The sequence below is a fragment of the Embiotoca jacksoni genome, unplaced genomic scaffold (genome assembly GCF_022577435.1).
Source record: "Embiotoca jacksoni isolate LCO1_2020_lvr unplaced genomic scaffold, fEmbJac1.0.p SCAF_119, whole genome shotgun sequence".
Taxonomy (NCBI): Eukaryota; Metazoa; Chordata; class Actinopteri; family Embiotocidae; genus Embiotoca; species Embiotoca jacksoni.
The window spans coordinates 158,742-185,887 of record NW_027185251.1 but is presented as its reverse complement, the minus strand read 5'-3'; the positions used below and the strand labels follow the sequence as shown (position 1 = coordinate 185,887).

At 44.5% G+C, this 27,146-nt stretch overlaps 1 protein-coding gene and 2 pseudogenes across 1 annotated transcript in view; 2 read left to right on the top strand and 1 right to left on the bottom strand.

Annotated features, from left to right (window-relative positions):
• Positions 1 to 1,999: 1,999 nt before the first annotated feature.
• Positions 2,000 to 4,167, top strand: LOC138194956 (uncharacterized; annotated as a pseudogene).
• Positions 4,168 to 4,202: 35 nt separating this feature from the next.
• Positions 4,203 to 5,535, top strand: LOC138194955 (uncharacterized; annotated as a pseudogene).
• Positions 5,536 to 5,694: 159 nt separating this feature from the next.
• Positions 5,695 to 27,146, bottom strand: part of cftr (CF transmembrane conductance regulator) — a 37,531-nt gene continuing 16,079 nt past the window's right edge. Inside the window, exons 10-27 of the mRNA XM_069144010.1 lie at positions 25,274 to 25,450; positions 24,971 to 25,162; positions 22,628 to 22,722; positions 21,823 to 21,909; positions 20,651 to 21,440; positions 18,910 to 19,038; positions 18,782 to 18,819; positions 18,058 to 18,344; positions 17,575 to 17,654; positions 17,177 to 17,327; positions 15,071 to 15,298; positions 14,485 to 14,585; positions 11,861 to 12,091; positions 11,089 to 11,244; positions 10,512 to 10,601; positions 9,651 to 9,823; positions 9,038 to 9,143; positions 5,695 to 8,109 (exon numbers count right to left, since the gene is read on the bottom strand). Coding sequence (XP_069000111.1) covers positions 7,894 to 8,109; positions 9,038 to 9,143; positions 9,651 to 9,823; positions 10,512 to 10,601; positions 11,089 to 11,244; positions 11,861 to 12,091; positions 14,485 to 14,585; positions 15,071 to 15,298; positions 17,177 to 17,327; positions 17,575 to 17,654; positions 18,058 to 18,344; positions 18,782 to 18,819; positions 18,910 to 19,038; positions 20,651 to 21,440; positions 21,823 to 21,909; positions 22,628 to 22,722; positions 24,971 to 25,162; positions 25,274 to 25,450 — 3,327 coding nt within the window. The 3' untranslated portion in view covers positions 5,695 to 7,893. The remainder of the gene's footprint in view (positions 8,110 to 9,037; positions 9,144 to 9,650; positions 9,824 to 10,511; positions 10,602 to 11,088; positions 11,245 to 11,860; positions 12,092 to 14,484; positions 14,586 to 15,070; positions 15,299 to 17,176; positions 17,328 to 17,574; positions 17,655 to 18,057; positions 18,345 to 18,781; positions 18,820 to 18,909; positions 19,039 to 20,650; positions 21,441 to 21,822; positions 21,910 to 22,627; positions 22,723 to 24,970; positions 25,163 to 25,273; positions 25,451 to 27,146) is intronic.

The window sequence follows — 27,146 nt, the reverse complement described above, 5'->3', positions numbered from 1 at the left end:
TTGATCCTCTGTTGTTTGCAGTGCGGGAGGTCCCCAAGGACTCTACGGGATTTTCTCCCTTTGAACTGCTGTTTGGCAGGAAACCATGAGGGGTGTTCGACCTGCTTAAAGAAAACTAGGAGGAAGGTCCGAGCAAAAGTGAAAATTCAGTATGTCCTGGACCTGCGAGCAAAACTCCACAACCTGGGTCAGATGTCACGGGAGAATTTGCTCCAGGCCCAGGAGCGTCAACAACAGCTGTACAACAGAGGGGCCAAGCTAATATTCCTCTCTCGCCAGAGGCCAAGGAAAAAACGGCCTTCTCCACTCCGTTTGGATTGCAGTGAACCCTCGTTTTTCGCGGGGGTTATGTTCCAAATAGAAACCGTGATAGGCGAAATCCGTGAAGTAGTAACCTTTATTTTTTTTACAATTATTATACAATGAAATACTCCATAATACATTGAAACCAAAGAACAAAACCTTTTTACAGGCCCAAGCATTTGTTTAACAAATAAAAGTACTGTATAAATGTTTTTTTTTACAAATAACTACTGTACTGTAAAATAATAATTTTAATCATCAATACGAACTGAAGGCTTCAAATTGCTGAGATCAGCACCGCCCCACTGCGACCCGAGTCATTGGATTAGAACGGGAGAAAATGAAAAATGATTATGAAAAAAAATACAAAGTACAGTCAGACAAATAGTGACTCACGTGTATTTCACTGCTCTTCTGACTGAGCCGCTGCATCCTGACTCCGCTCTGGAGCGTTTTTTTCTTCTAAAGCCCGCGGTGCAGGTGTGGTTTTTCGAGAGAAGAACATAGTTATCGGTAGTTGTTGTCGCTCTTTTTTCTTCTGGGCAAAAAGATTCTTATAAACTGACATGCCACCATCGATTATGTTTGAGAACTGTAATGAACGGCTACGTGTACATATTAAACCGCAACGTTATTGACAAACAGGTAGAGAAGAAGCGGAGAGACTGTTTAGCCAATCAGAATGCAGAACACAATGCACGATGCAAATCCGTGAAGCAGCGAGACCGTGAAAGGTGAACCGCGTTATAGCGAGGGTTCACTGTATACCAATTCACCACACTTCCTTTTGGGTGGTTCGGTGCCCCGGCCACTTTCCAACGCCTCATGGACCAGGTGCTTCGTCCGCACGCTGCATATGCGGCCGCCTACCTGGATGATGTCATCATCCACAGCACCACCTGGGTGGAGCATGTGCAGCGGGTGAGCGCAGTGCTGGAGTCCCTGAGGCAGGCTGGGTTCACCGCCAACCCAGGGAAGTGTGCAGTTGGATGGAGGGAGGTACGGTATCTGGGGTACCACTTGGGCGGCGGGCAGGTGCACCATCAGGTGGCCAAGACGGTGGCTATCGTGGCCTGTCCGCAGCCCAAGACAAAAAAAGAGGTGAGGCGGTTTTTGGGGCTGGCGGGGTATTACAGACGGTTTATCCCAGGCTTCGCAGAGCTGACCAGTCCCTTGACCGACTTGACCCGGAAAGGTGCCTCAGATCCGGTCCAGTGGACGGAGCAGTGCCAGCGGGCGGTTGAGAAGGTAAAACAGGCTCTCTGTGGGGAACCACTTCTCCACACCCCTAACTTTTTTCTCCCCTTTACTCTGCAGACTGATGCGTCGAACAGAGGGCTGGGGGCTGTTTTGTCCCAGGAGGTGCGGGGGGTGGACCGCCCTGTTGTGTACATCAGCCGGAAGTTATCGGAGAGGGAGGCCAGGTACAGCACAGTGGAGAAGGAGTGCCTGGCCATCCGGTGGGCGGTCGACTTCTTGCGGTACTACCTGCTGGGACGCTCATTCACCCTCTGTTCGGACCACGCTCCGCTCCAGTGGCTCCACCGCATGAAGGATACCAACACCCGGATCACTCGGTGGTATCTGGCGTTACAGTCTTTCTACTTCAAGGTGATCCATAGGCCGGGGGCGCAGATGACTGTAGCCGACTTCCTCTCCCGCTCTCTGGGGGGATAGGGGGAGTAGGTTAGGCCGGATGGATCCCCGGCCTAAGTCGGGCGGTGGGAGTATGTGGTGGCGGGGTGTGGTTAGCTCAGCTGCAGGGAGAGTGGGAGGAGTGGTTCAGGGAACGGTGCCGGGCAGCTGTAATGAGCACAGCTGAGCCAAATAGGGACTGATGAGCTCTCCTCTATAAAGGGAGCAGGGAGAAGGAGGAAGAGGAGAAGCGGTTGCACATAGACATTGGTGTGTGGACCGGGCAAATAAAGGCATTTTACACCCGAACGTACGACTGAGCGTGTCATCTGTGTCCAGGAGAGACCCCGGTAGCACCAACCTTGCTACAATTACCTTTCCATAATCCTCGACCTAGCTCTCCGCTTTGGCGGAGCAGGCTTTTACCAATACCACAGCCAATTCGCTTCAGAAGCTGCAGCCCGTCTCCTCCAGTTCAACCAGGCCACTTACTGGGGTATCCTCGACCAGGAACTCTACTGCCGCAGTTTTGCCGCCCATCCAGCTCTCCCCTGCAAATTATGCAGCGCCCCTTCCCATCCCGCCTTCGCGTGCACCATCCCCATCCAACCACGTCCCCAAAGCCAACTTTCATCCACCGCTCACCCGACTTCCTAGTTATAACTCCTCCTTTATCACCTCCAGCCCACGGTCTCTCGACCATGAAATCAGTTTTCACTCAGCTTGGCGTCCCTCTCTTGTTAGGTGGTGGGTGTTTTTCCAGGACCCAAATGCAAGCTCACAGACTCAAGGTTTCAAGTTCCAAAAATACAGTCTTTATTGTCTAAAAAACAAACAAAAAACTACAAACCAAAAGGTGGCACCGAGCGTGTCCACTTTACGTCCAGTCGGGAGGGCAACTCAACCGACAGCTCCAGGGGGACACGGGTAACAGGGCAGCCGGCAGACCAGCGGAAGGGACGGCGTCAACAATCCTCCAAGCCGGGAGGGCAACTCCACCGACTGGTGATTTTGACGGGGATATCCGCAGGAGACACAGAGGCCGGAGGAACGGGAACAGGTACAGGACTGACGGAGAGCTGACGGGGAGCAGACGGAAGACGGACAGAGAGCAGACAGAGGACGGACGGGTGGCTAAACAAAAATGCACCGACAACCAGAGTTGTGCAGGGGCAGGTTACATATAGTCTGGGGAGGTGATCAGGGAGATGCAGCACACCTGCAGGTGGTGATCAGGGGTGAGTGGCTGCATCTGCTGGGACCGGTGAGGGGCGTGGCCACGGGAGGTGAGGAGCGTGGCCACAGACAAAAACAGGGGACACAGGAGGAGAGGTGATCGGGGGCAAAACGGAGGAAAAAACTGAACTCCTGACATCTCTCTGAAGAGAAAACAGAAGGTCCTTCACACATCTTGGAGTTTCTCGGGATTACTCTCGACACTGTCCGGTTCCAAGCTTCTTTGCCCGCGGAGAAACTCCACCGCATCATTCTCCTCCTACAAAACTTTCTTCTTACTCCCTCTTGCACCAAACGACAACTTCTCTCCCTCTCGGGACATTTTAACTTTACCTTGTGCGTCATCCCCAGGGCCGCTCCTTTATTTCACACTTGCTCTCCCTCGCATCATCTACACCCTCATTTATTGATCCAGTCTCCATGGATACCCCCTCCAGAACAGAGATGCAGATGCGGCTGCACCTCCTCTCCAACTGGAACGGTGTCACCTTCTTTTACGATGACCAACTTTCCAACCCAGAAGACATTCAGCTCTATACTGACACTGCTCCTTCCGCCGGTTTTGGGGGCCACTACGGCAGAGGATGGTTTTCAGCTGAATGGCCCATCGAATTCCGCAACTTCCTCCAAGGCTCCCTCCAATCATCTTCAGCAGTCCACGAAATATATCTGATCATTATCGCCGCTCTCCTCTGGGGGCACGAGTGGCCAAAAAGGTCTACACTCATCCACTCTGATAATATCGCCATAGTCGACATCATTAGTGAAGGCAGAACAAGCTCTCCCACGATCATGCCCTTCATACGCCGTCTCACGTGGCTGTCGGTCAATCATCAATTTATTCTCCGAGCTAAACATGTTCCTGGCCACCATAACTCCATCACTGACTCTTTGTCTCGCTTCTCCTTCCAGATCTTCAGAACCTTAGCTCCAGACGTGGAGGAGAATCCAACCCCTGTCCTACCATTTTCAGACACGACATTCCTCATTTGAAACCAACCATCGCAGAACTCATCTTTTTTTCCCAACAAGCCACCATCAGCAGCTTAGCCCCCAGCACTCTTTCTACTTACCGGACGGCCTGGAACTCTTTCCACTCCTTCCATGCCATGTTTAAACTTCCGTTCCCTTCCTTCGACGTGGCCTCCATATGCAGCTTCATCTCCCATGTCCACTCAATTCTCCACATCGAGATACCCACCATTAAGATTTACCTTAGCGGTATCAACTTCTTTGCAAAATTACTCACTGGCTCCGCTGCAATGCTCTCCCAGTTGTCTTTACTTATTAAAGGCCTTCAGCGCCAAACACCTACACCGGCTCCTCGCCGTCTCCCGCTAACCACCGATCTTATTTCTCGCTGCATTGCCACCCTTCGTTCTAACCACTTTTCCGCCCACCTGGCGCGCACTCTGGAATCCATGTTTCTACTTGCTTTCTTCGGTTTCTTGTGATGCTCAGAATTCGCTTCTTCTTCAGCCAAGTTCAACCCTAGTCTCCACCCTTGCGTATCCGACCTTTATCCCATCTCTGAAGATTGCTTAGGCTATTCGCCCAAACGGAGCAAAACAAACCAGGTCAGCAACCCAGTTCCCATATTTTACTTTAAACTAAATTCATATCTGAGCCCCTACGAACCCCTCATACACTATCTTCAGCTCAGGAAAACGCAGCAAACTTCTTCCCATGAACCACTGTTCATCACCGAAACAGGCCAAGTTGCCAATCAATCCTGGTTCCTTTTACACTTCAGCGCAGTTCTAATCACCTCCAGGATTAATCCTGACTCCTTCTCCGGCCACTCCTTCCGCATAGGGGCAGCCACCACCGTGTCAAGCAAAGGAGTCCCAGACCACCTCATCAAGGTCATGGGCCGCTGGTCTTCCCAAGCCTACCAACTTTACACCCGCCACAGCTTTGACGACCTGCGCAAAGGGCAGGCAGCCTTGCTTTCTTAGGATGGCTTCTTTTGGGGATCTGCAAGGCCCGGGAGCCACAGTGGATCCTCAACTAAGCCCTCCCCAAACCGCAAAACTCTCACCCTGGCTTAATCTCCCTCAATCAATGAAGGTTCGCCGTCGGCCGAGGCGGGGTCCTAGCTAGTGAATTGGAAATAAAGTTTTAGCTGAATTTCAGGAGCAGGACCACGCCTCAACCACTCCCCCACTTCCGGCCAGACTCCTATAAATATTCACTCACTCTAAACCTCGTCCTGTTCGCGTTTTCTGCATCCCACCCTCCCTCCCTCTCGTTAAACCGTTTCACTTATGGTTATCATGTTTCAGAGCCTTTATCCTTCTGTCCCACATGGAGATCTCGGGGATCTGCAAGGCCCGGGAGCCGCAGTGGATCCTCGACTAAGCCTTCCCCAAACCGCGAAACTCTCACCCTGGCTTAATCTCCCCCAATCAATGAAGGTTTGCCCTCGGCTGAGGCGGGGTCCTAGCTAGTGAAATGATATTATGAACCGTAGATGATGGTTCAAAACATTTCTAACAGAAATGACACATCACAGGTGAATTCTCAAAATCTTCGTTTTACTGGAAATATAGTTGATTGAACAAATAAATGTATAAATTTTTTTGGACATCTGCGTTCCTTTCCTATGAGTAACAAATAGTGTTTTAAAAAAATATGTCATCACAGTTAATATAGAGGCATTTCTCCATGGTACCTTCATACAGAACATTACAGAACTATTATTCAGTATTAAAAGAGCACCGTGCTCTTCCCTCAAAAAACACAAAATAATGACATTAGAAGAGTCCAAATGTTCCCGGCTTCAGAGGAAGAACAGATCTACGTGGCAAATAACAAACAAAGCAAATGCTAAACCTTGTTTTGTACAGCAGTGGCTTTGAGAAAATATACTTTATTTCACATAGAAAACTTCTAGAATTCATCCAGTCTGCATGTAGACTTTATTCTCTGGAGGTTTGATAAAAACTGATCAGTACCTCTGGGTGTCTCTAAAGTGCAAACATGTAGAAAAATCAGGGTATCTGAGTCATCAGTCATTATTAGCCAACAGCGTCACAGTTCACGGGAATGTGTGTGTGTGTGTGTGTGTGTGTGTGTGTGTGTGTGTGTGTGTGTGTGTATCAGTGTGTGTGTTGGCAGCAGTGAAGTTACTGATGGAGGCGGGAGCTCCGCCCACATGAAGCCAGTGGTGGAGCTGCTGCTGATACACTTTGATCCCTCACTTTCACTTTCATTACGTGGAGCTCTTGAGATTTTAAATTTCATCTCTGGTCCCAGCCAATCAGAGTGCAGCACCTTCACACATATGTTGCATGATCTATGCAGAAATGAATATACGAGTTTAAATTTCACCTTCGTTGGTGAATCCTGTTTCATACTTCAGAATATTCTCATACGATTAAATAACATCAATATTGTTTAATCTGGCTTTCAAAATGTCTGCAGCAGGAAAGAAGTGAGGAAACAGAAGTTCTGTTGTTCTCCTCTACATGAACACTTTCTTACAAACTTAGTACTCTCATTACTTGTTGGAATCTCGTTACTTGTTGGAATCTCGTTACTTGTAGAAATCTCCTTACTTGTAGTAATCTCGTTATTTGTAGGAATCTGGTTACATGTTGGAATCTTGTTACTTGTAGGAATCTCGTTACTTGTTAGAATCTCGTTACTTGTAGGAATCTCGTTACTTGTAGGAATCTTGTTATTTGTAGGAATCTCGTTACTTGTAGGAATCTCGTTGTTGGAATCTCGTTACTTGTAGGAATCTTGTTACTTGTTGGACTCTTGTTACTTGTAGGAATCTCGTTACTTGTTAGAATCTCGTTACTTGTAGGAATCTCGTTACTTGTAGGAATCTTGTTACTTGTTGGAATCTTGTTACTTGTAGGAATCTCGTTACTTGTTAGAATCTCGTTACTTGTAGGAATCTCGTTATTTGTAGGAATCTCGTTACTTGTAGGAATCTCGTTGTTGGAATCTCGTTACTTGTAGGAATCTTGTTACTTGTTGGAATCTTGTGACTTGTAGGAAATTTTGTTACTTGTTGGAATCCTGCACTCCTTGTAGCAACCCTTTAACAGAGGATGCAGTCGTCCATGTTTTAATGGAGGTTAGATCTTCCCCATCGGCTCACTGGCTCATTAATATTTATCCAATTTGGTGACAGATTTCCAACTGAATCTACGAATGTTTTTTCTGATAACTTCCCTAAACTGTGTTGTCATGTATCGGTCGACATGTATTGTTGCTCATACTGTACGTTTTGTACAGTTATTTTATTTCTGTTCTCTCAGCTTCTATATTTCTGTACAGTTGATTCATGTTCATGCAGAGTTTAATTTTTAGACATCTTTGCAGAGCTGCTGGCATCACAATAAATCATATTATGATGTGCGCAAACCTTCCTTCACCACGTGTTTTTGTGTAAATCTCTCAGTAAAATGGGCCTCAGCAGCTGTGGGTGGAGCCAGATGATCTCTGGACATTTCTACTGGGTGTGTTTGTATTCAGATGTTAATGTGCATGTGTGTTTACATGTTAATGTATGTGATACTGTAAGAGTTTGAGGGTTAAATCAGAATATTGGTCAACATGTATAGTTTAAAAATTAAGCAGAGAAAGACTGCGTCCCCCACAATGTTTGAGATGTGGTCACTGGTAGTTTGGGGGAGTGTGTGTGTGTGTGTGTGTGTGTGTGTGTGTGTGTGTGTGTGTGTGTGTGTGTGTGTCGCTGGAAGCTTAGAGTCGGGTGTCGTGGACTTCTTCCTCTGCTTCCTCGGGCAACGAGGAGATCTTGGTGGTCTGTGGCGGCGCCCTCTTGCTGGAGTTGAGGCGGTGGAGCGTTGGGAAGAGGCGGAGCCTGTCGGCGGGGCTCATGGCCTGTTTTAGGTGACTCATCTCGTTCATGAGTTTCTGGATGGAGTCGTAGCTTTTCATGGAGCTGCCCTCGATCATCTGCAGAGGAGGAGGAGCTGGTTATGTTTCATTGGAGCGTGTTAATAGAGCTCATGATGAAGAAGACTTCACGACGATGATGATGATGATGTTTTAAACACTGGATTCTAAAACTGTCTGGAAAATGTTTAATTCAAAATTCACAAACAAACAAAGATCCTATTAAATTGTGTATATGATATATTATTTTATCTGTGATGAACTCAGAGGAGGTGATCAGGTGACTTTGTGTTTGTACATTATGTCTCTGCAGGATGAATCAAACCCTCTGTCAGTAGAGCTCCATCAGGTCCACTCTACAACCACAGCCAACACACTGTGTGCGTGCGTGCGTGCGTGCGTGTGTGTGTGCGCATGCGCATGGATAACAAACATCTGCTTCAGTAAAGAGATCTCTGAAGACTTCATGTCAGGTTTAGTTCAGGAAATGTGAATCCAAACTGACTCAGTTCTTCTTCTGAACCTGAGAAATGTTTTGACTAATTAATAAGTTACAAATATTGAATATTATCTTAAGCTTCGGGTCCACAAGAAGAAACCAAAGCATCTGAACACAAGCGTATTCCAAGTGTAAGAGCTGCAGGTTTCACATTTGTTCTTAATATGTGTTAATATTCATCTATTTATCTCTGGAAAGTTTCAACAGTAAATAATACTCCACTATATACTATTCTCCATATATACTGAGACTGAAATCACTTTGCTCATCTTACAGCTTGTTTTAACAAAAACCTTCATTATAAATATGTAACCCTCAACATGAAGTTCATTCATCACTTTATGAGAAACCAACTTAGAGTTTCATCTCCAAACAGCTAAGCTCTGAAATGTGGATCAAACATGTCTCAGCATTTATTGTCTGACTTTAACACAGACTCAGATTTATCAAATGTGATGAGTAAAAATCAGAATATGTGCCCCAACGTACCAGGAATGATTGACACTCCAGCAGAGGCTCCACCCGGTGCTCTGATAGGATGACGGTGCAGCTGGAGAACGCCTGCTTCAGAGTCTTCCTCAGGACCTGCAGGGTTCTGCACACACAAACATGATGATCATCATCATCATCATCACCATGTACTTCAAACTACAGCAGGTTGTGGTAGATTGTCTCCATATGCAGTGACAAGAACACACACATGCTGCACTGATTTCACAACAAACACACAATCTGTTGATGGGAGGCAGCTGCAGGAGGAAGAATATTAATATTGACATGAAAGAGAGGATATAAAGTGTGATTTAACCTGTCACATTCTGTCTGTCACTCAATGTGTTCATAGTGAAGGAAAACGTGTTGTTTCAAGTTTGAGGTAAAAAGGTGAGAATAGTTCATTTGTAGGCACCCCCCACCCCTTCCATGCCCCCCCCCACCCCCCAACTTCTCAGATCTGAACCTGTCACCTATTGTGATGAAGGTGAGGAGTTCTCGTCTCTGTGATACATATTTATAATAGTTTATTCACAATCAGTTGTGATTATTGTATTTAAATGTTGAGTTGTGACCCCCCCCCCCCCCTCCCCGGTGTGTGAACACTGACATGGGGTCGAGGTAGGCAGAGGGCTCGTCCAGCAGCAGGATGCGGGCCTTGCTGAGGATGGATCGGGCCAAACACAGCAGCTGTTTGTGTCCGTTGCTCAGCACGCTGCCGCCGTCCTCCAGCTGGAAGTCCAGTTTGTCTGGGAACTGCTCGATCACCGACTTCAGACCCACCTGAGGGAACAGCAGGAGGATCCAACGTTACCCAACAGGACTGAGTCATGCAGCTCGTTCTTTCACCCTGCTGGTGGTTTAAAGGCTCCATGTTCTTGAAAACCGTAAGAAGATATTGTTGTGGTTTTAATGGATTTAATTTACATTTTCAACAGGCAGTTTTGTGTCTGTTTCTTTAAGCGAGCTCTCCTCTGATTGGTTGACTCTTTTCCAGGTGAGACATACTGAGGCATACAGTGTTTATTGGTCTTTTACCCTTTTAGTTCAATGACTGTGTAACTACTGAGTGTTTTCTTGCACATTAGGTGGAATAAAAGGGGACTTTTAACAGTTTTTATTGTTGTCATAGTCTTTCTATATATTCTAAATCTAACATTACCATTTTTACCTGAATTTGAAATGTTCAAATTAACAGACAACTTGATGATGTCATCATATTCTACTAAACAATCAGGGCAGCAGGATGATATAGTGAACAGGTTCAACCTTCAACCACACATCGCAAGAAAAGTAAAAGTGGTAAAACATTTTATTTCTCTAATATTTTAGTGAAATGAGGAAAAGAAAGAAGGCAGGTCTAACTACCAGAAATATCCGTTTACTTCCCTTCTATCTGATTGATGGAATAGAATAGATTAATGTACCAATCACAACTGGGATGATCTATGATTAGAAAACAGAGTCTCACCTCCTCCGCCACCCTCCACAGCTCCTCATCGCTGTAGCGTCCATGTGGGTCCAGATTCATCCGGAAAGTCCCCGTCAGAATAAAGACTCTCTGTTCCACAAAAACCGGAGGAGTAGATTAGATTAAAGTTCCCTTAAAATAAAGAGTCCACAAAGATATTATTCTGTTCATTAAAGAAAAGCATTTCATTTAAATCTTCTACTTTCAATTGCAAATATCTCAACTTGTTCACGTTTAAAAGTTCGAGGTCCAAAAATAAAATATGACTCTCTCTAACAATAGTGATGTTGCAATAACAGGAGCAGCCAGTATCCAATAATGTGTGTTTTGAAGGATCTGGTCAGGCATGTTGGAGACCATCACAATTATTTAAACAAGAAATAAAAAAAATAAAAAAAATACAGTTTGGAAATATAGTACAAATGTGAGAGAGAAAATATTTCAAGATTTTATGTTGTTGTTTCCCCGTCATCATGACATTAGTGAACCACGACCTGTCTAGATGTTCTCTATAGTCTTTCTCTATAGAACCACCGACATGTGGAAGTGCCTTGATAAACAGCAGTCATGGATGTACCTGCGGCACCACGCCGAAGGCCTTCCTCCACGTCTGCAGCGACACAGAGCTCCAAGAAACACCGTCGATGGAGATCTCTCCGTCTGTGGAGGCCAGACGCAGCAGAGCTGACAGCAGGGTGCTCTTACCTGAACCTGTACGACCCAGCAGACCCATCTACACACACACACACACACACACACACACACACACACACACACACACACACACACACACACACACACACACACACACACACACACACACACACACACGTTAAGCGTTTGAGGTGGAGTCGAGTATATTTTTAGGTTTTTCAATCATTTGATCATATTTTTCTTCCACAGATTCACCGGACGTCTTTCATTTGTTCTTTGTTTTTTCTGTCTTGTGTTGGTTTACATCTTTGTTCAGACAGAAATTACATTTTGTTCATTTGAATATTAATAATTCACCACATGAACATGATTCCCTTCCCAAAATATTCTAATTTGTAACTTGGAACTGGATTTACAGGTTGTTTTGGCCACTTTGGGGGAAAATGGAAACAAGCTGGAAACACAACAGGAACATGATGACCTCTTCAGATCGTCAGGACGCCCACTGACACCTCCAGAAGCTACTGAGTAACAAGAGTCCTGTTTCTTTCCAAATGCTGAATGTAAGTCCAACAATCATTCTCTGTTTTAGCACCAACTCCTAAAAAGAAATTAGTCACTTTGTGTGCCCTCAGGACGCTCTGCCCCCCCTCCAATAAAGTAAACACCATCTTTACCCATCAGTCAGGACTTACGCTCTGCCCCCCCTCCACACTGAAGGAGATGTCACTGAGGACGGCCCGTCCAGCCTCCGTGTATTTGACGGTGAGATCCTGGACATCCATCTGGCCGCGGTTGGGCCAGCAGTCGTGGGCATGAGGGTTGTCAATGACGAGGTCAGGGCCTCCTTTACCAGCAGACCTCCCTTGCAGCGGCTCCTCAGACGGAAGGTCGATGAATTTGAACACCCGATCCACTGAACGCATCTGAGGAGGTGAATACAGATGACCACATCATGTCACAGTGTTATAAACAAAGGCCAAATTATTAATCGCTTACTGTTACAATTAGTTGCTTTGTATCCTGATGGACAATCTGTGTTGTTTTTGAAGACATATATGTTGTTTTAAGTGAAATTCAAAGGAAACAGAAAACCTTTTACGATGTATTGGATCCATATTATTGTTGTTAAACCCGCTGCAGCTTTTGAAACAGACATTTGAGAGCTACTTGGTTTTCCTTATAACCCCAGTTCCAAGAAAAACAAACGAAGCGAATGAAATGAAGTGATGAACTGTGTTCACAGACGATGGTTTTCACAAGTGTTCCTGAGCCCATGCAGTGATTTCCACTCCAGAATAGTGTGTTTTTAATGCAGTGCTGCCTGAGGACCCGAAGAAACCACCATCCAATATTGGTTTCCAGCCTTGTCCCTTGTGTTCAGAGATTTCTCCAGATTCTCTGAATCTTTTAATGATATTATGAACCGTAGACGATGAAATCCAATAATTCTTTGTAGTTTTACGTTGAGGAACATTATTCTTAGATTGTTGAACTATTTTCCAACACAGTCTTTCAGAGTGGTGAACCTCTCCCCATCTTCACTGCTGAGAGACTCTGCCTCTCTGAAATCATCTTTTTATATCCCATCATGTTACTGATCTGCTGCCATGGTAACATCATTACTGTTGAGATGTTCCACCAGATGATTTTTTTTTTTTTTTTTAGCATTGTACAACTTTTCCAGTCTTTTGTTTTTAAAATGGGTTGCTGCCATCAAATTCAAAATAAGCAGACATTTTAAATTAAAAAAAAAAAAGTTGTCAGTTTTTGTTCTTCTATCTACTTTCAATAAATATGACTTTACATGATTTACAAGTTATCACATTTTGTTTTTATTAACATTTTACAGTGTCATAATACTTTTGGAAACAGTTGTATTACAGGACAAATTACAAGCTATTCTTACAACTACTGAAGGTAAGAGGAGAAACTGTCAGAAGTGTTTTTTCTCACTGTGTAGAATAACCAAACACACACCACTGCCACGATTGTGAGAGTGTGTGTATACTGAACAAAATGTCCTGCAGTGTCACGAGCTCTGTCAGCTTCACAAACCAAAATGTGGAGGAAACAACAGCTGCTTGACAACCAGCTGACTCAAAACAACAGATTACAGCGGAGGTATCTGGTCGTCCTCTTATTCCTGCCCTTTTAATAACTTTTGAATACAGATAAGGAGTGCTGAACCATTGAAGTTTTGTCAACTTGCAGTTTTTTCTCCACACAAATATGATGCCTGATTTGGGATTTAGGGTTTGAAGGACGGAGGGACACAAGGAGGAGTCAGGAACCAAACCTTCCAACTCTATTGTTATTTAAGTGAAGCTGCAGCCAGCCAACACTGATCCAAGGGTCTCTCGGAAACTTCTTACTGCAAACTCTTCAACACGCACAACAGGCTGTGATAATGTTCAGAAGCTGGCATGTGCTATTGTTGCTACGTTAGTGGAGTCACAACTTTTTCTATGTAATAACTGTTTCTATGTAATAACTGTTTCTATGTAATAACTTTTTCTATGTAATAACTGCTTATACAGTATGTAATAACTGCTTCTATGTAATAACTGTTTCTATGTAATAACTGCTTATATGTAATAACTGTTTCTATGTAATAACTGCTTATACAGTATGTAATAACTGCTTCTATGTAATAACTGTTTCTATGTAATAACTGCTTATATGTAATAACTGTTTCTATGTAATAACTGCTTCTATGTAATAACTGCTTCTATGTAATAACTGCTTATATGTAATAACTTTTTCTATGTAATAACTGCTTATACAGTATGTAATAACTGCTTCTATGTAATAACTGTTTCTATGTAATAACTGATTCTATGTAATAACTGCTTCTATGTAATATTTGCCTTTATGTAAAAACTGTTTCTGTTATAACTGCTTCTATGTAATAACTGTTTCTATGTAATAACTGTTTATGTAATAACTGTTTCTATGTAATAAATACTTATATGTAGTAACTTTCTATGTAATAACTGCTTGTATGTAATAACTGCTTCTATGTAATAACTGTTTCTATGTAATAACTGTTTCTATGTAATAACTGCTTCTATGTAATATTTGCTTGTATGTAATAACTGCTTCTATGTAACAACTGTTTCTATGTAACAACTGTTTCTATGTAATAACTGTTTCCATATATGATGTGATGTGTGTGTTTGTCATGCTGGATACACTACTGACTTGCCACTGGTTGTCAGGTCAGGTCCCACTGCTGTGATGATAGCTTTGTGTGTGTGTGTGTGTGTGTGTGTGTGTGTGTGTGTGTGTGTGTGTGTGTGTGTGTGTGTGAACATACCAGTCCGTCTACAGTAATGCTGGTGATTACAGCCCACTGGAAAGTCCCCAGGATGAGCATGGCCAGGGCCACAATGATACCGATCTCCCCCGGTTTGTCCTCTGCAGAGACACACACACACACACACACACACACACACACACACACACACACACACATGCACATATCATCAGTGCTGTCCAATCAAAGTTGCTCTCTCTGATGTCAGACACACTCTCAGGTATTGCAGCTCTTCTCCATTGGAAACTCATGAGCTGTGAAATGATCCTTTAATCTGCTCTCAGCATAAACAGCCTGTGACGTGTTTGTGTGTGCGTGTGTGTGTGTGTGTGTGTGTGTGTGTGTGTGTGTGTGTGTGTGTGTGTGTGTGTGAGACCCTAACCCTACACATTTAGTTAAAGGATTTAAACAGGGTAAATTAAACTGGATTCAACACCACCGCAGGTTCGTGATGACATTTTTGGGTTCTTTGTGATTTGTCAACTTTCCCATTAAAAGTCAAATTAAAAACATCTATTGAAGGCTACGTTTGTAGCTCAGTCGCATCAATCTAAAAACCTTCATCCGTTTACAAACAGTTACTCACGGTTGGTTCCCACGGCAATGAAGGCAGCAGCGGTGAAGAAGAGAACGAAGATCATGTCACAGCGGAAGAGGAACCACCTCAGCGTGGCCAGGTAGTGGAACCAGGTGGCCGTGTGTGTGTTCAGGGCCTTATGGAAGAGCATCTCGAAGTAGGTCTGACGGCCAAACGCCCGGATCGTCCACAAGCCCTTCAGAGAGATAATGAGGTGGGAGAAGATCGGGCTCCGGGCTGCAGGGAGGACACGGAGATTAGAAAGGTGAGAGCACACAGTCCTGATGAACACAAGACGGATGAGACAGACTGAATCTTTAAAACAACAGAAGACAGAAGGGACAGACTGAATCCTTAAAACAACAGAAGACAGAAGGGACAGACTGAATCCTTAAAACAACAGAAGACAGAAGGGACAGACTGAATCCTTAAAACAACAGAAGATGGATGAGACAGACTGAATCCTTAAAACAACAGAAGACAGAAGGGACAGACTGAATCCTTAAAACAACAGAAGACAGAAGGGACAGACTGAATCCTTAAAACAACAGAAGACGCTTGAGACAGACTGAATCCTTAAAACAACAGAAGACAGAAGGGACAGACTGAATCCTTAAAACAACAGAAGACAGAAGGGACAGACTGAATCCTTAAAACAACAGAAGACAGAAGGGACAGACTGAATCGTCCAAAGGAACCAGTGATCAGCTTCCGTTCCATCCAGCAGACTCTTCACACCAAACACTGAATCCCCTCAATTTTTCTTTGTTTTCTCATATGACGTTAAACAACTAATAAAAACTAGTCATTATTTATATAATAATGTCATTATTTTTGAAAGCAGCCTCACTTTTCTTTCAGTTGTGCACATGTAAAGTCGAGCGTGACTGTTAAACTGAAATCTAATGTAATCTAATCTTTAAATGATGTTATGATTAGTGTATATATATATATATATCGTGTAATATACTAATATTTTTACCAAAGTAACTTGCTGTGATGACAGTTTATTCTGTGAAGAGATGATGATGATGAACTTTAACCTTTTTAGATGTCATTTTTCAGTACTTTCAACACCACAAATGAAATAATGAAATATGAGGAAGACATTTTCTGGAAATCTTCCAACATCCCCCCCCCCCCCCAATTTGTTTTTTTTTAATCTACCTACCACGTAGTGTGAATCATTATCACCGATAAATATTACCACTATTTATATGTGTACATAAAATATTAATATTAATACAAGAGATACTGTAGTAATTAAAAAATGTACCTGAAGTCGATTTGACCTCCACAAGCCTGACGGTTCTTTAATGAACTCCGACCTCAGTACTGCTTAACTTGATGCTCTTTCAGCTGTTGACAATCTTCATTGTTCTAAATTCATCAAGTGGTCGTGTCTACTTGCTGTTTTACTGAAGCACCTGGTGACAGGTTTATAGCTCCTCCCCACAGTTTACTGTCCAGAATCACCAGCGACATCATGAGGAGCTCAAACATGTAAAAACAACTAAAGCGTAATATGTGACGTGTAAAGTATTGCAGAAATGTCTTCGTCTGTGATAACAGGAGGGTCATCTTATTCATCCTGCCTCACTTCCTCTAACAGGCCCCGCCCCTCTGAGGCCGCTCGTCCATCCTGTGCTACAAAACTTCCTCTGCCATGTTTTCCTTCTCCAACGTGACTTTTGACCCGAAGCCGAGGATCATTGACCAGCTCTGCCTGCTGACTGAAGCCTCTGTTCACTCTGTTGGTTTCACTTTATGTGATCATTGTTTTGATTATTGTGCAATCACCTTCCTCTTTAACATTCACTCAATATGTTGCCAAAGTGAAGGGAAATAAAAATACATATCAAGCATTAAATTCTCTATGAGCTCGAACTGAAGAACAACACTGAAGGTGGAAGGAATAAATCCTGAAGGAAGCTTCAGAAAACTTTTTTGAAGGGATTTTTTTCGTATGACTCCTGACTAATACTTTCTATACATTTCTATAATGTAAAGTAACTTTTTATCTCCCTGTGATTTCTGTTACTTGTGTCTATTTGCAATGACAAAAAGGAGTCACTGCCCCATGACTGCTGATGGAGCGATGCCCCCCCAACTCACCTTCAGCCTCCAGGAGTTTGAGCTGCTGCCCAGTTCGGAGGAAGTACTTCCTGAGCACCACGAAGATAACAGCCAATGGGATGGCAGCAATGAAGATGTATGGCCGCATGATGGACACAGTGAAGATAGCTCCCGTCACAATTAACGTCAGCTGGTGCAAAAAGATCAGAGTTAACCAGCCGGAATAAATCTGTGTACTCCTGTTAATAATACGTCTTTAAAGAGTTAAGAAGAAGCTGTGAAGAAGAGAAACATTATATTTCTCTGAGCTCTATAATCTATAAACGTGAGATTATGTCAGTTAATAAAACTACAACATCATGTTAGCATACTTTACATTTTATTTCATCATGTGAGGTCATTATGTGAGGTCATCATGTGACATGTTGGTTAAATACCTGAATGAGGTCAAACAGCACCAGCGGCAGCATGTCGTCGATGGTGGCCATGTCCTTGGTGAATCTGTTCATGATCCGACCTGAACAAACAAAGACATTTATATTGTAGTCAGTATCAGTCTGGTTCACAGTAATGTCTGGAAACTCTGTTCATATTAAATTTGTTGGGCCGCTGAAAGGTCACCAGGAGGTGGTGGACGGACAGACACCAGAAGGTGGTGGACGGACGGACCGCGACACCAGGAGGTGGTGGACGGACAGACCGCATCACCAAGAGGTGGTGGACGGACGGACCGCGTCACCAGGAGGTGGTACAACTCCAGGAGGTGGTACAACTCCAGGGGCTGGTACAACACCAGGAGGTTGTACAACACCAGGAGGTGGTACAACTCCAAGAGGTGGTGGAGAGACTGTCCCCATCCACTGCCTGGTGACCAGCAGATGAGCCTGATTCATTCCTGGTGTCATAAGAGGAAACAGCACCTGATTTCATGGTGTTGAGAACAGCCATTGGGGCTCGCAGCACAGCGCTCAGCATCTGTTCGTGCAGTCTCTTGGACACAGTGAGGAGTGTGTGCACCAGAGGGAGACCCCTGAAGACGCCCAGGGCCAGCACGCTCTCCGAGGTGGCCACGTAGATGTAGATGATGTAGTAAGCGCTGGTCGGCGTGACGATGACGGCCAGGTGGACGGGGGTTGACGAGACGTTGGGGTGCTGCTCATCGATGTAGTTGGGTGACGAAGGGTTTGCACCGTCCCTCCAGATCTTACTGGTAGAACAAAGGATGGAGAATCAAACCTGGACTGAATGTTTAGTTATTGATATTCCACTTATTGTTAACTGTAAATGAAAATGATCCATTCTGATGAACACACATTTTATTATTCATTTCAGTGAATCTGGTTTTGCGCCAAGAAATAATATAAAAAAAAGTCGTGCTAAAGGTTTCAATAGCTGCATCACGTTTTACTCTGATTTGGCAGTTAAGCTTTAAAATGACCTCAATGTTTTAAACTGCAAATTAATATTTATTTCAAAATAACTATAAATATTATTCATCCTGATTAAAAAAAAACAATCCAGCTGAAGTTAACTTTGTTAAACAGAAACAGTTTCAGTTTGTTAGTGGATGATTTTCCTCAGCAGACTGCCGCGTTAGCACTTTTCTGTTTCAGTTCAAGTTTAAAGGAAGTGGAACATCCTTACTCTGTGATGAGAAAGATGCCGATGACTGAACCAGCAACCTATTAAAGGAAAGGAAAAAAATAAACTCTGTTTATTCATTTTAAAAAGCAAAAAAATAAAAAAAAATGTGAAAATAAGTTTGATTTGACCTCAATGACGAAGACGAAGATGATGAAGATGAGGACGTATACGAGGCTCCTATTGGAGGTGATGTAGCGCAGGTAGGTGCTCCATGAGGTAGTTTCAAAGACGTTCTCACGTTCATCTGCGAAGCATTGCTGTGAAGAAGAGCAACGTCGGTTCCACAAACAGAAAGATGAGAACATTTGGTCCGTGTAGTCCATATATATATACACTGCTCCAAAAAATAAAGGGAACACTTAAACAACACAATATAACTCCAATCAATCCCACTTCTGTGAAATCAAGCTGTCCAGTTTGGATCAACACTGATTGAGGATCAGTTTCACCTGCTGTTGTACAAATGGAACAAACAGGTGGAAATGAGGCAATTACCAAGACAACCCTATAAAGGAACGGTTCTGCAGGTGGTGACCACAGACCGTTTCTCTGTCCTCGTCCTTTCTGGATGATCGTTGGTCCCTTTTGCATTTTGCCAGTGTCCTCACCACTAGAGGGAGCATGAGGTGTCTCCAACCCACAGAAGTTGTTCAGGTAGTGCAGCTCATCCAGGATGGCACATCAATGCACGCTGTGGCAAGAAGGTTTGCTGTGTCTGTCAGCACAGTGTCAAGAGGACGGAGGACATACCGGGAGACGGGCCGGTCCACCAGGAGACGTGGAGGGGGCCGTAGGAGGACAACAACCCGGCAGCGGGACCGCTATCTGCTCCTTTGTGCAAGGAGGAGCAGGAGGAGCGCTGCCAGAGCCCTACAAAATGACCTCCAGCAGGCCACTAATGTGCATGTTTCTGCTCAAACTGTCAGAAACAGACTCCATGAGGGCGGTACGAGGGCCCGACGTCCACAAGTGGGGTCTGTGCTTACAGCCCAACACCGTGCGGGGCGATCGGACTTTACCGGAGAACACCGAGATCGGCAGCTTCTCCGTCGGCGCCCTGCGGTCTTCACGGACGAGAGCAGGTTCACACTGAGCACATGTGACAGACGTGACGGAGTCTGGAGACGCCGTGGAGAACGTTCTGCTGCCTGCAACATCCTCCAGCGGGACCGGTTCGGTGACGGGTCAGCGACGGTCTGGGGAGGCGTTTCTTCGGAGGGCAGCGCAGCCCTCCGTGTGCTAGCCAGAGGTACCCTGACTGCCATCAGGTCCCGGGATGAGATCCTCAGACCCGTTGAAGACCATCTGCTGGTGCAGTGGGTCCTGGGTTCTTCTGATGCAGGACAATGCTCGGCCTCATGTGGCTGGAGTGTGTCAGCAGTTCCTGCACGATGAAGGCATCGATGCTACGGACCGGCCCGCCCGTCCCCCAGACCTGAATCTAATCCAGCACATCCGGGACATTGTATCTCGTTCCGTCCGCCGACGCCACGTCCACCGCAGACTGTCCGGGAGTGGACCGATGCTTTGATCCAGGTCTGGGAGGAGATCCCTCAGGAGAACATCCGTGGTCTCATCAGGAGCATGCCCAGGCGTTGTAGGGAGTGATACAGGCACGTGGAGGACACACACACTACTGAGACTCATTTGGACACCATTCAGACCTCCATGGATAATGATTCTGATTTCCATTGATCATTCTTGTTATTTTGTTCTCAACACATTCCACTATGCAATGAATAAATATTTTGAACTGGAATATTTCATTCATTGAGATCTAGGATGTGTTGTTTAAGTGTTCCCTTTATTTTTTTGAGCAGTGTATTTAAACAAACATTTTATTGATGCTGATGAGAAGAAGAGTTCTACCTCCATGTCCTCTTCGTCCACCTCCTCGCTGATGTCGTACACGCTGTCCTTGGACAGGCGGCGGGCGTAGATGTCCAGCTCGGACGCCAGGTCGCACTGTGGCGTGATGGACAGCTTTCTCCTGAAGGACGACTGCATCTGCTCTCTGCGCTCTTGTCCCTGAGCGTTGGTGATGAAGGCCAGGACGGACTGGCGCCGCTGGCCGCTGAGGTGCTGCAGGCCATGGTGGTACAGGTTCCCCCGGGGGAGCACCTCCTCCACCTGATCATCCTCCGGTACCACGGAGAACTTCCTCTCCGACAGCTCCCGGACCCCGTCTTCTATCAGCGTGGACTGGGAGGCGTTCACGGTCTGCAGGGAGTTCCCGATGAAGGAGAACTTGCGGGCAGCTGCCAGAGGATTCAGGATGAGGGACTGTTTGCGTTTTTCGGGATAGCTGTCACCTCCTGGATGTCCTTGAGGTCCAGTTCCGATGATCGGAGGCGGTGCCTGGTGGAAGGATTGGCGGACGGGCTCCGGGCCTCGCAGACCGGCGGTTTCATCGACTGAGACCCTGCGGAGAGTTTCTGTGAGGATGGAAGTGCGGCGCTCGGCGTTGATGTTGTCGTAGGCTTCCAGGCCGAGTAGCAGCGAGCTGAAGTCCGGCCGCTGGGCCTGCAGCTCTGAGAAGGTGCCGGAGAAGTAACAGTCTCCATTGTGCAGCAGGAGGATCTTGTCTGCACGTTTGAGGTGCTCCAACTTGCTGGTGACCACGACACGAGTCTTGGAGGCCATAAGTTTACACACACATCTGTGTGGAAAATGGAAAATATACAAATTATTATTTAGAAACAGTCCGACAGAGGAGGGATGTTCGTAAAAAACTAAAAATAGGAACAAAATATAGAGTGGGGAGTTTTATCTTCAAATAATAACCAGCATGCTGCTGTATGTGTTTACTATAACTGTTACCATGACTACGGTCAGGATTTTAAAACATAAATGTTCATTTTGGATCCTTTACATTTCATCAGAGGATAATATTCCTGTTCTGTTGAAGCAGCCATTTCTCACCACCGTTAACACGAGTCTGCTTCAGTCAACAAGAGTTAACCTTGACCTTGACCACCCCACCCACCCACCTACCCACCCCACCCCCCACTACATGAAAGACTCTCTGTTGTCATACACACTTCTCAAAGATGTCTTTCTCCGTCACGATGTCCAGGTGGGTGAAAGGAGCATCGAGTAGGTAGAGGTCAGCGTCTTTGTACACCGCCCTGAGAGAGGAAGAGGAGGAGAAGCTGCTCTTTTAACAGTGGAATAAAGGATGTCAGGTTTTAGTGGGAATAAATCACTTCCTGTGAATATTTACGGTGATGGTAGAAATCCAAAGACTGGCTGTAAAGTGATGTTAACATACTTAACCAATAAATAATGCAAAAGAATATGAGTGTCTGACTGAGTGATGTACACACAATATAACAGAACAATAACGCTCCAGCAAGCACTGGTCATTAAAACACCATAAAACACGATGGTTGGTGAGAAAGATAAAAGATCCTCCGCAGCTTTATGAGCTTCTGTTTCTTTACTCTGGAAACAACAAGCTTTTCTGAACACATAATAATGATGAGAATCGTAATATTTAATTTTTTTGATGTTATTCTTTGCTTTAAAGAAATGGATCCTCTTATTGCGAAAGAGCTTGAATGTTTTATTGTAAACTACAGTGTTTCTGCAGACTTCTAATGATATTAATAGTTAATAGGAGTTAATGGGAGCTAATGGGAGTTAATGGGAGTTAGTAGGCGTTAATATGAGTTAATAAAACCAAAGTTTCTGATTCAGATTCTGGAAAACTGGAGATGACGTCATTTACATCAGTTAGAAGTTTGACTCAGCTCGTTGTTGGACCAAACAAGGACCATATGTGTTCTCACATCAGAAGAAGGGAAAGAGGCCTGCTGACAGGTGCTCGGGTGTGACAGGAAGTACCTGGCGAGGCCGAGGCGAGCTCTTTGACCACCGCTGAGGGTCACGCCTCCTTCCACCAGGAGCGTCTTGTCCTTCTCAGGCAGCAAAGCGAAGTCCTTGACAGGACAACAAGAGATCAAACTCATGCAGACATGGACGGTGGAGTGAATGGTGGTCTGGGAGAGCTCGACAGGTACAAACAGCGTGTGAAGACGACGAGGCGGCAGGAAGTAACTCTTCCAAATTATTATCCTCGACTTATCAATTTTTCACTTATTGTGTTTCTAGCTTATATATTTAAACAATGCACATTTTAATTAATCAGTAGTTGAATGTTCATGAATTCATGAGGAACTTTTGAGAGCTACTGATTTCGTCAGAAGTGTTGTGAGCAGGAAATGAAGACAGAGTTTGTCTGCACAGAACACAAAGAATTCATGTTGAGTTGCAACCATACAAACAGCACAAAGCACAGACACATGAAGGATATCACAGTGAAGACAGTGTTGGTGACGGTTCATGAAAACACCAACGAGCACACGTTGATGGCGGTGAAAACGTCCTACCTGTTTAATGGTGTCCTGACAAGATGCAGAGGGACCAAGTTAACAGGTAGTTTAACAGCCAGTGAAATAAGGTAGCACAGTAAAACAGACAGAACGCCCCCCCGCAGCTCCAGACTGCAGGAAGCCATGAGTTTACAGAGGGAGGACCACCCGCAGCCGTCTGTCTGCTGCTGCAGTGCCAACAATAGTCAGGAATTACAGCCAGAGGTCAGTGAACGCCTCGTCTGTCTGAGACATCAGCTCCGGCTCTTCTGACTCAGCGTTACTTTGGAGTTCAGGAGAAAATCCTGCCTATCATTTCGAGCCTCTTCATGTGGTAAAATAGAGAATTAATGTTAACAATAACTCATAAGTTCTTCTCATAGGGCACCTTTGAATGACTGTATGTTATTTCAGAGCATCTCTATCCCTCACTGACTGTTACACCAGCACACAGTAGAGCTACAACTAACCGCGGTAAATTTTACTTAAATGGAGGCGGAAACATCACCGTGGAGATTACAATATCACAATATGAAGACATTTGAAGATCATATCAGGACAGAACAGAAGACTTTTCAACCTTGACAACAGATACAGACATTTAAATAGGAATCAACCGCTGCATTAAAAACATGAAACAGTTTGAAATGTTTTTGACTTTTCAAAATGATGCTGAAGATATAAAAATAAAAGAGACATTTTTAAATGGACCTCCTGTAATGGGATTACAGGAGGTGTAATGTAAGCAGATTGCAGCACACAGGAAGACATCCCATCATCATCCTCATTTCGTAGTGCTTTATTTTAAGTGTTGTTAAGGTGAGCAGGTGAAGCAGGCGTTTCCATGGTGACACCAGGACTGCATGCAGCCTTTGTTTGTTGTGACAACATGTTGTATTTTTGTAAAAAACAGCGAGGCTCCATTAGAGCTGCAGACATGTGATGAAGTCGTCAATAAATATAATAAATATTATGGAGGGTCAACCGCCGCATCGATTTCAGTAAAAATAACATTATTAAAGTCTATTTAAAACATCAACACCAATACAAGACTGTTTATATTGTTTTATGCTGACACGAATGAAAGTTTGGACATTGTTTATGTTTGATAACAGTTTATTTCAACACTGCAGTGTGTTTATGGATCATCGTTTACATCCCAACCATGTATGAGCACGTTGGATGTGTTGTGTCTGCCTACATACATGTAACATAGATAGTTTGTCTCTTCAGCTATCAACATGTATGTTTTATGATCATGCATTAGCGTATGCTGCATGTCTGCAGACTGTAATAATAACTTCATATGCAGTCATGCTTGTTTTGTGCATGAAATAAAAGTGTATATTGAATATTGAACAACGAGCCAACGGTTCGTCCCTGCAGCTCCCTGACGAGCGAACATGGGAACCAACAGGCTCATGTTGCATCCCAGTGACATAACGAGACCTCCATGGCAACAGAGGGGACAGTATTCAGCTGAGGGGCCATCACTCAACACTGAGGCTAATGAGAGAGTGAGTGCATTTGTGTGTGTGTGTGTGTGTGTGTGTGTGTGTCTATGTGTGTGTGTGTGTGTGTGTGTGTGTGTCTGAAGCTATGAACACTCTTCTACACAGTCTGTGATTTATTCTGTCTCTGTCATCTATCTGCTCCAAATAATGTATTTTTAATCAAAATATGGGTGTTCATATTCAAGTTTTGTGCTTTTGAATAAACAGCAGAAGATGGGTGTAGTTTATATCCACAACAGCAGCGACCATGACAGAAGAAGGAGGTAAAGAAAATAGAAAGAGAAAGATGGGGGGGGGGGTACCTCTTCTAGCTGGCAGGCCTTGATGATGGAGGTGTAGCGGTATTCGTCATAAGTCAGGCCGAACAGGATGTTGTCTCGAATTGTACCCGGCATGATCCAGGAGGTCTGAGGTGAGAAGGAGATGCGGCCGCTGTGTCGGATCTTCCCCTCTGACGGAACCAGTTCTCCGAGGATCATCATCAGCAGGGAGCTCTGCAGGAAACACTCCTTATTCTCCTGCATTTCATCCTCAACATCCAACACGCTGGAACCGGCAGCAGGTCGGCTTTGACCAGACGAGAACAGCGATCATCTGTGTCCTACCTTCCCGGAGCCCGTGGATCCGGCCACCGCCAGCATCTTCCCTCTCTCCAGGTCCAGGCTGATGTTCCTCAGGACAGGTGTGACGTACAGGTTGGTGAAGAAGAGGCTGGCGTCTCCGTTCAGGTGTCCGTTTGCTTTGTTCTCCTGCTTGATCTTTTCAAACAACTCACCGATGCCCTGCAGAGGAGGTCAGTCAAACTCTACGTGAATATAGAGATTACATGATGAACATCTACAATAATACCAGGGACGTGTACTTTTGAACAGTTTCCTGCTGCTGTGTGTGGAGGTTGAATTTAATAATGAAACATTATTTTGACTTTGATTAATGACAGAACCACATCTCACATCTCTGTGTACGTACATGTGCATGGCGTGTATGACTCTCATGAGTGAGTGCACTGAGACGGGAGAAACAGGAGATGCTCCACAGACAGGAGGAGACTCAATGGCCTCATTTCACCTCATCCGTCAGCACCTCGGTGACGACGAGCAGCCGGCACATCTCCCGTTAGAAAAGGGGAACTCTGCTCCACTCGCTGGTTTAATCATTGACCTTTGTGACGTTTTATGGGTCACCGTTCCTCTGCTGCCCGGCTGGCTCCAGTTAGTGCAGGTTGGTCTGTGTGATTCTCATTCTAATGAGCTGACGTCCGTGCTGTCAGCAGTAAAGAAAGGAACCCCCCCCCCCCCCCCCCCATTCATCAGCCAATGGCACATTCCAGGAAGAGGAGACGGCCGGAGGAGAGTCTGGGAATTAGTGATGAACACTAGTGGGACTCTCAAAGGGGGGTGGAAGGGTTCCCAGCAAAGACAGAGATAATTAATGATGCAGGTTTTCTCACGGGTTTGGATGGTCAGTGAACCTGTTCGACTCCGTTTACAGCTCCTATAGATAAGAAGGAAGCACCTGTTCCCACAGACGGGGATTCGTTCTCTGGAACACCTGGACGCTGTTTAACTTCTGAAAACATGCCACTGTTACGCTATTTACACACTGATGAAGGTAAATGTAGTCTGAGTGATGAGTCAGCAAAATAAATACTATGATATAATACTACAATAAACACTACGATATAATACTACAATAAATTCTACGATATAATAATACGATAAATAATACAATATAATACTATGATAAATATTACAATATAATGCTAGGATAAATACTACAATATAATACTACGATAAATACTACGATATAATACTACAATAAATACTACGATATAATACCACAATAAATGCCATGATATAATACTACAATAAATACTACGATATAATACTACGATATAACACTACGATAAATACTATGATATAATACTACAATAAATAACTTTAACAGAGTTTACACATGACCTTCATCATATCTCTGTACACACACTTTCTGTTACTGATCGGTTGATGTGTGGAAATACAGATATTATCGTGTCAGCTTCAATCTCTGCTGCTCCACGTGGGATCAACAACTAAAGAAGAGCTGAATATCACCATCACATTATGTTACTGTCAGATGCATGAGGGCAGGATGAACTGCTAAGTCATATGTCCACTGTTTCATCTTTTTAATTTCTGTTTGGGTGAATGAACTTTGAAATGGAGAGGAAAGAAATTATATTTCATTTAGCTCAACTCATTTCATGTACGATTTAAATACCCTGCAACTATGTAAACAGCTCATATTGATGTTCACATTTTGTCTTAAAGCATTTACCAATTTACTGATCATTGAATATTAATGTAACATGGTGTGACATGCATCTTGCTATCACCAGTGGGTTCTTTCCAGCACGAACAACAACAGTCAGCCGATGTAAGGTTTCCAAGGTGTTTATTCCACCTAATACAAACAAACCATAAATACTCCACAATTTCT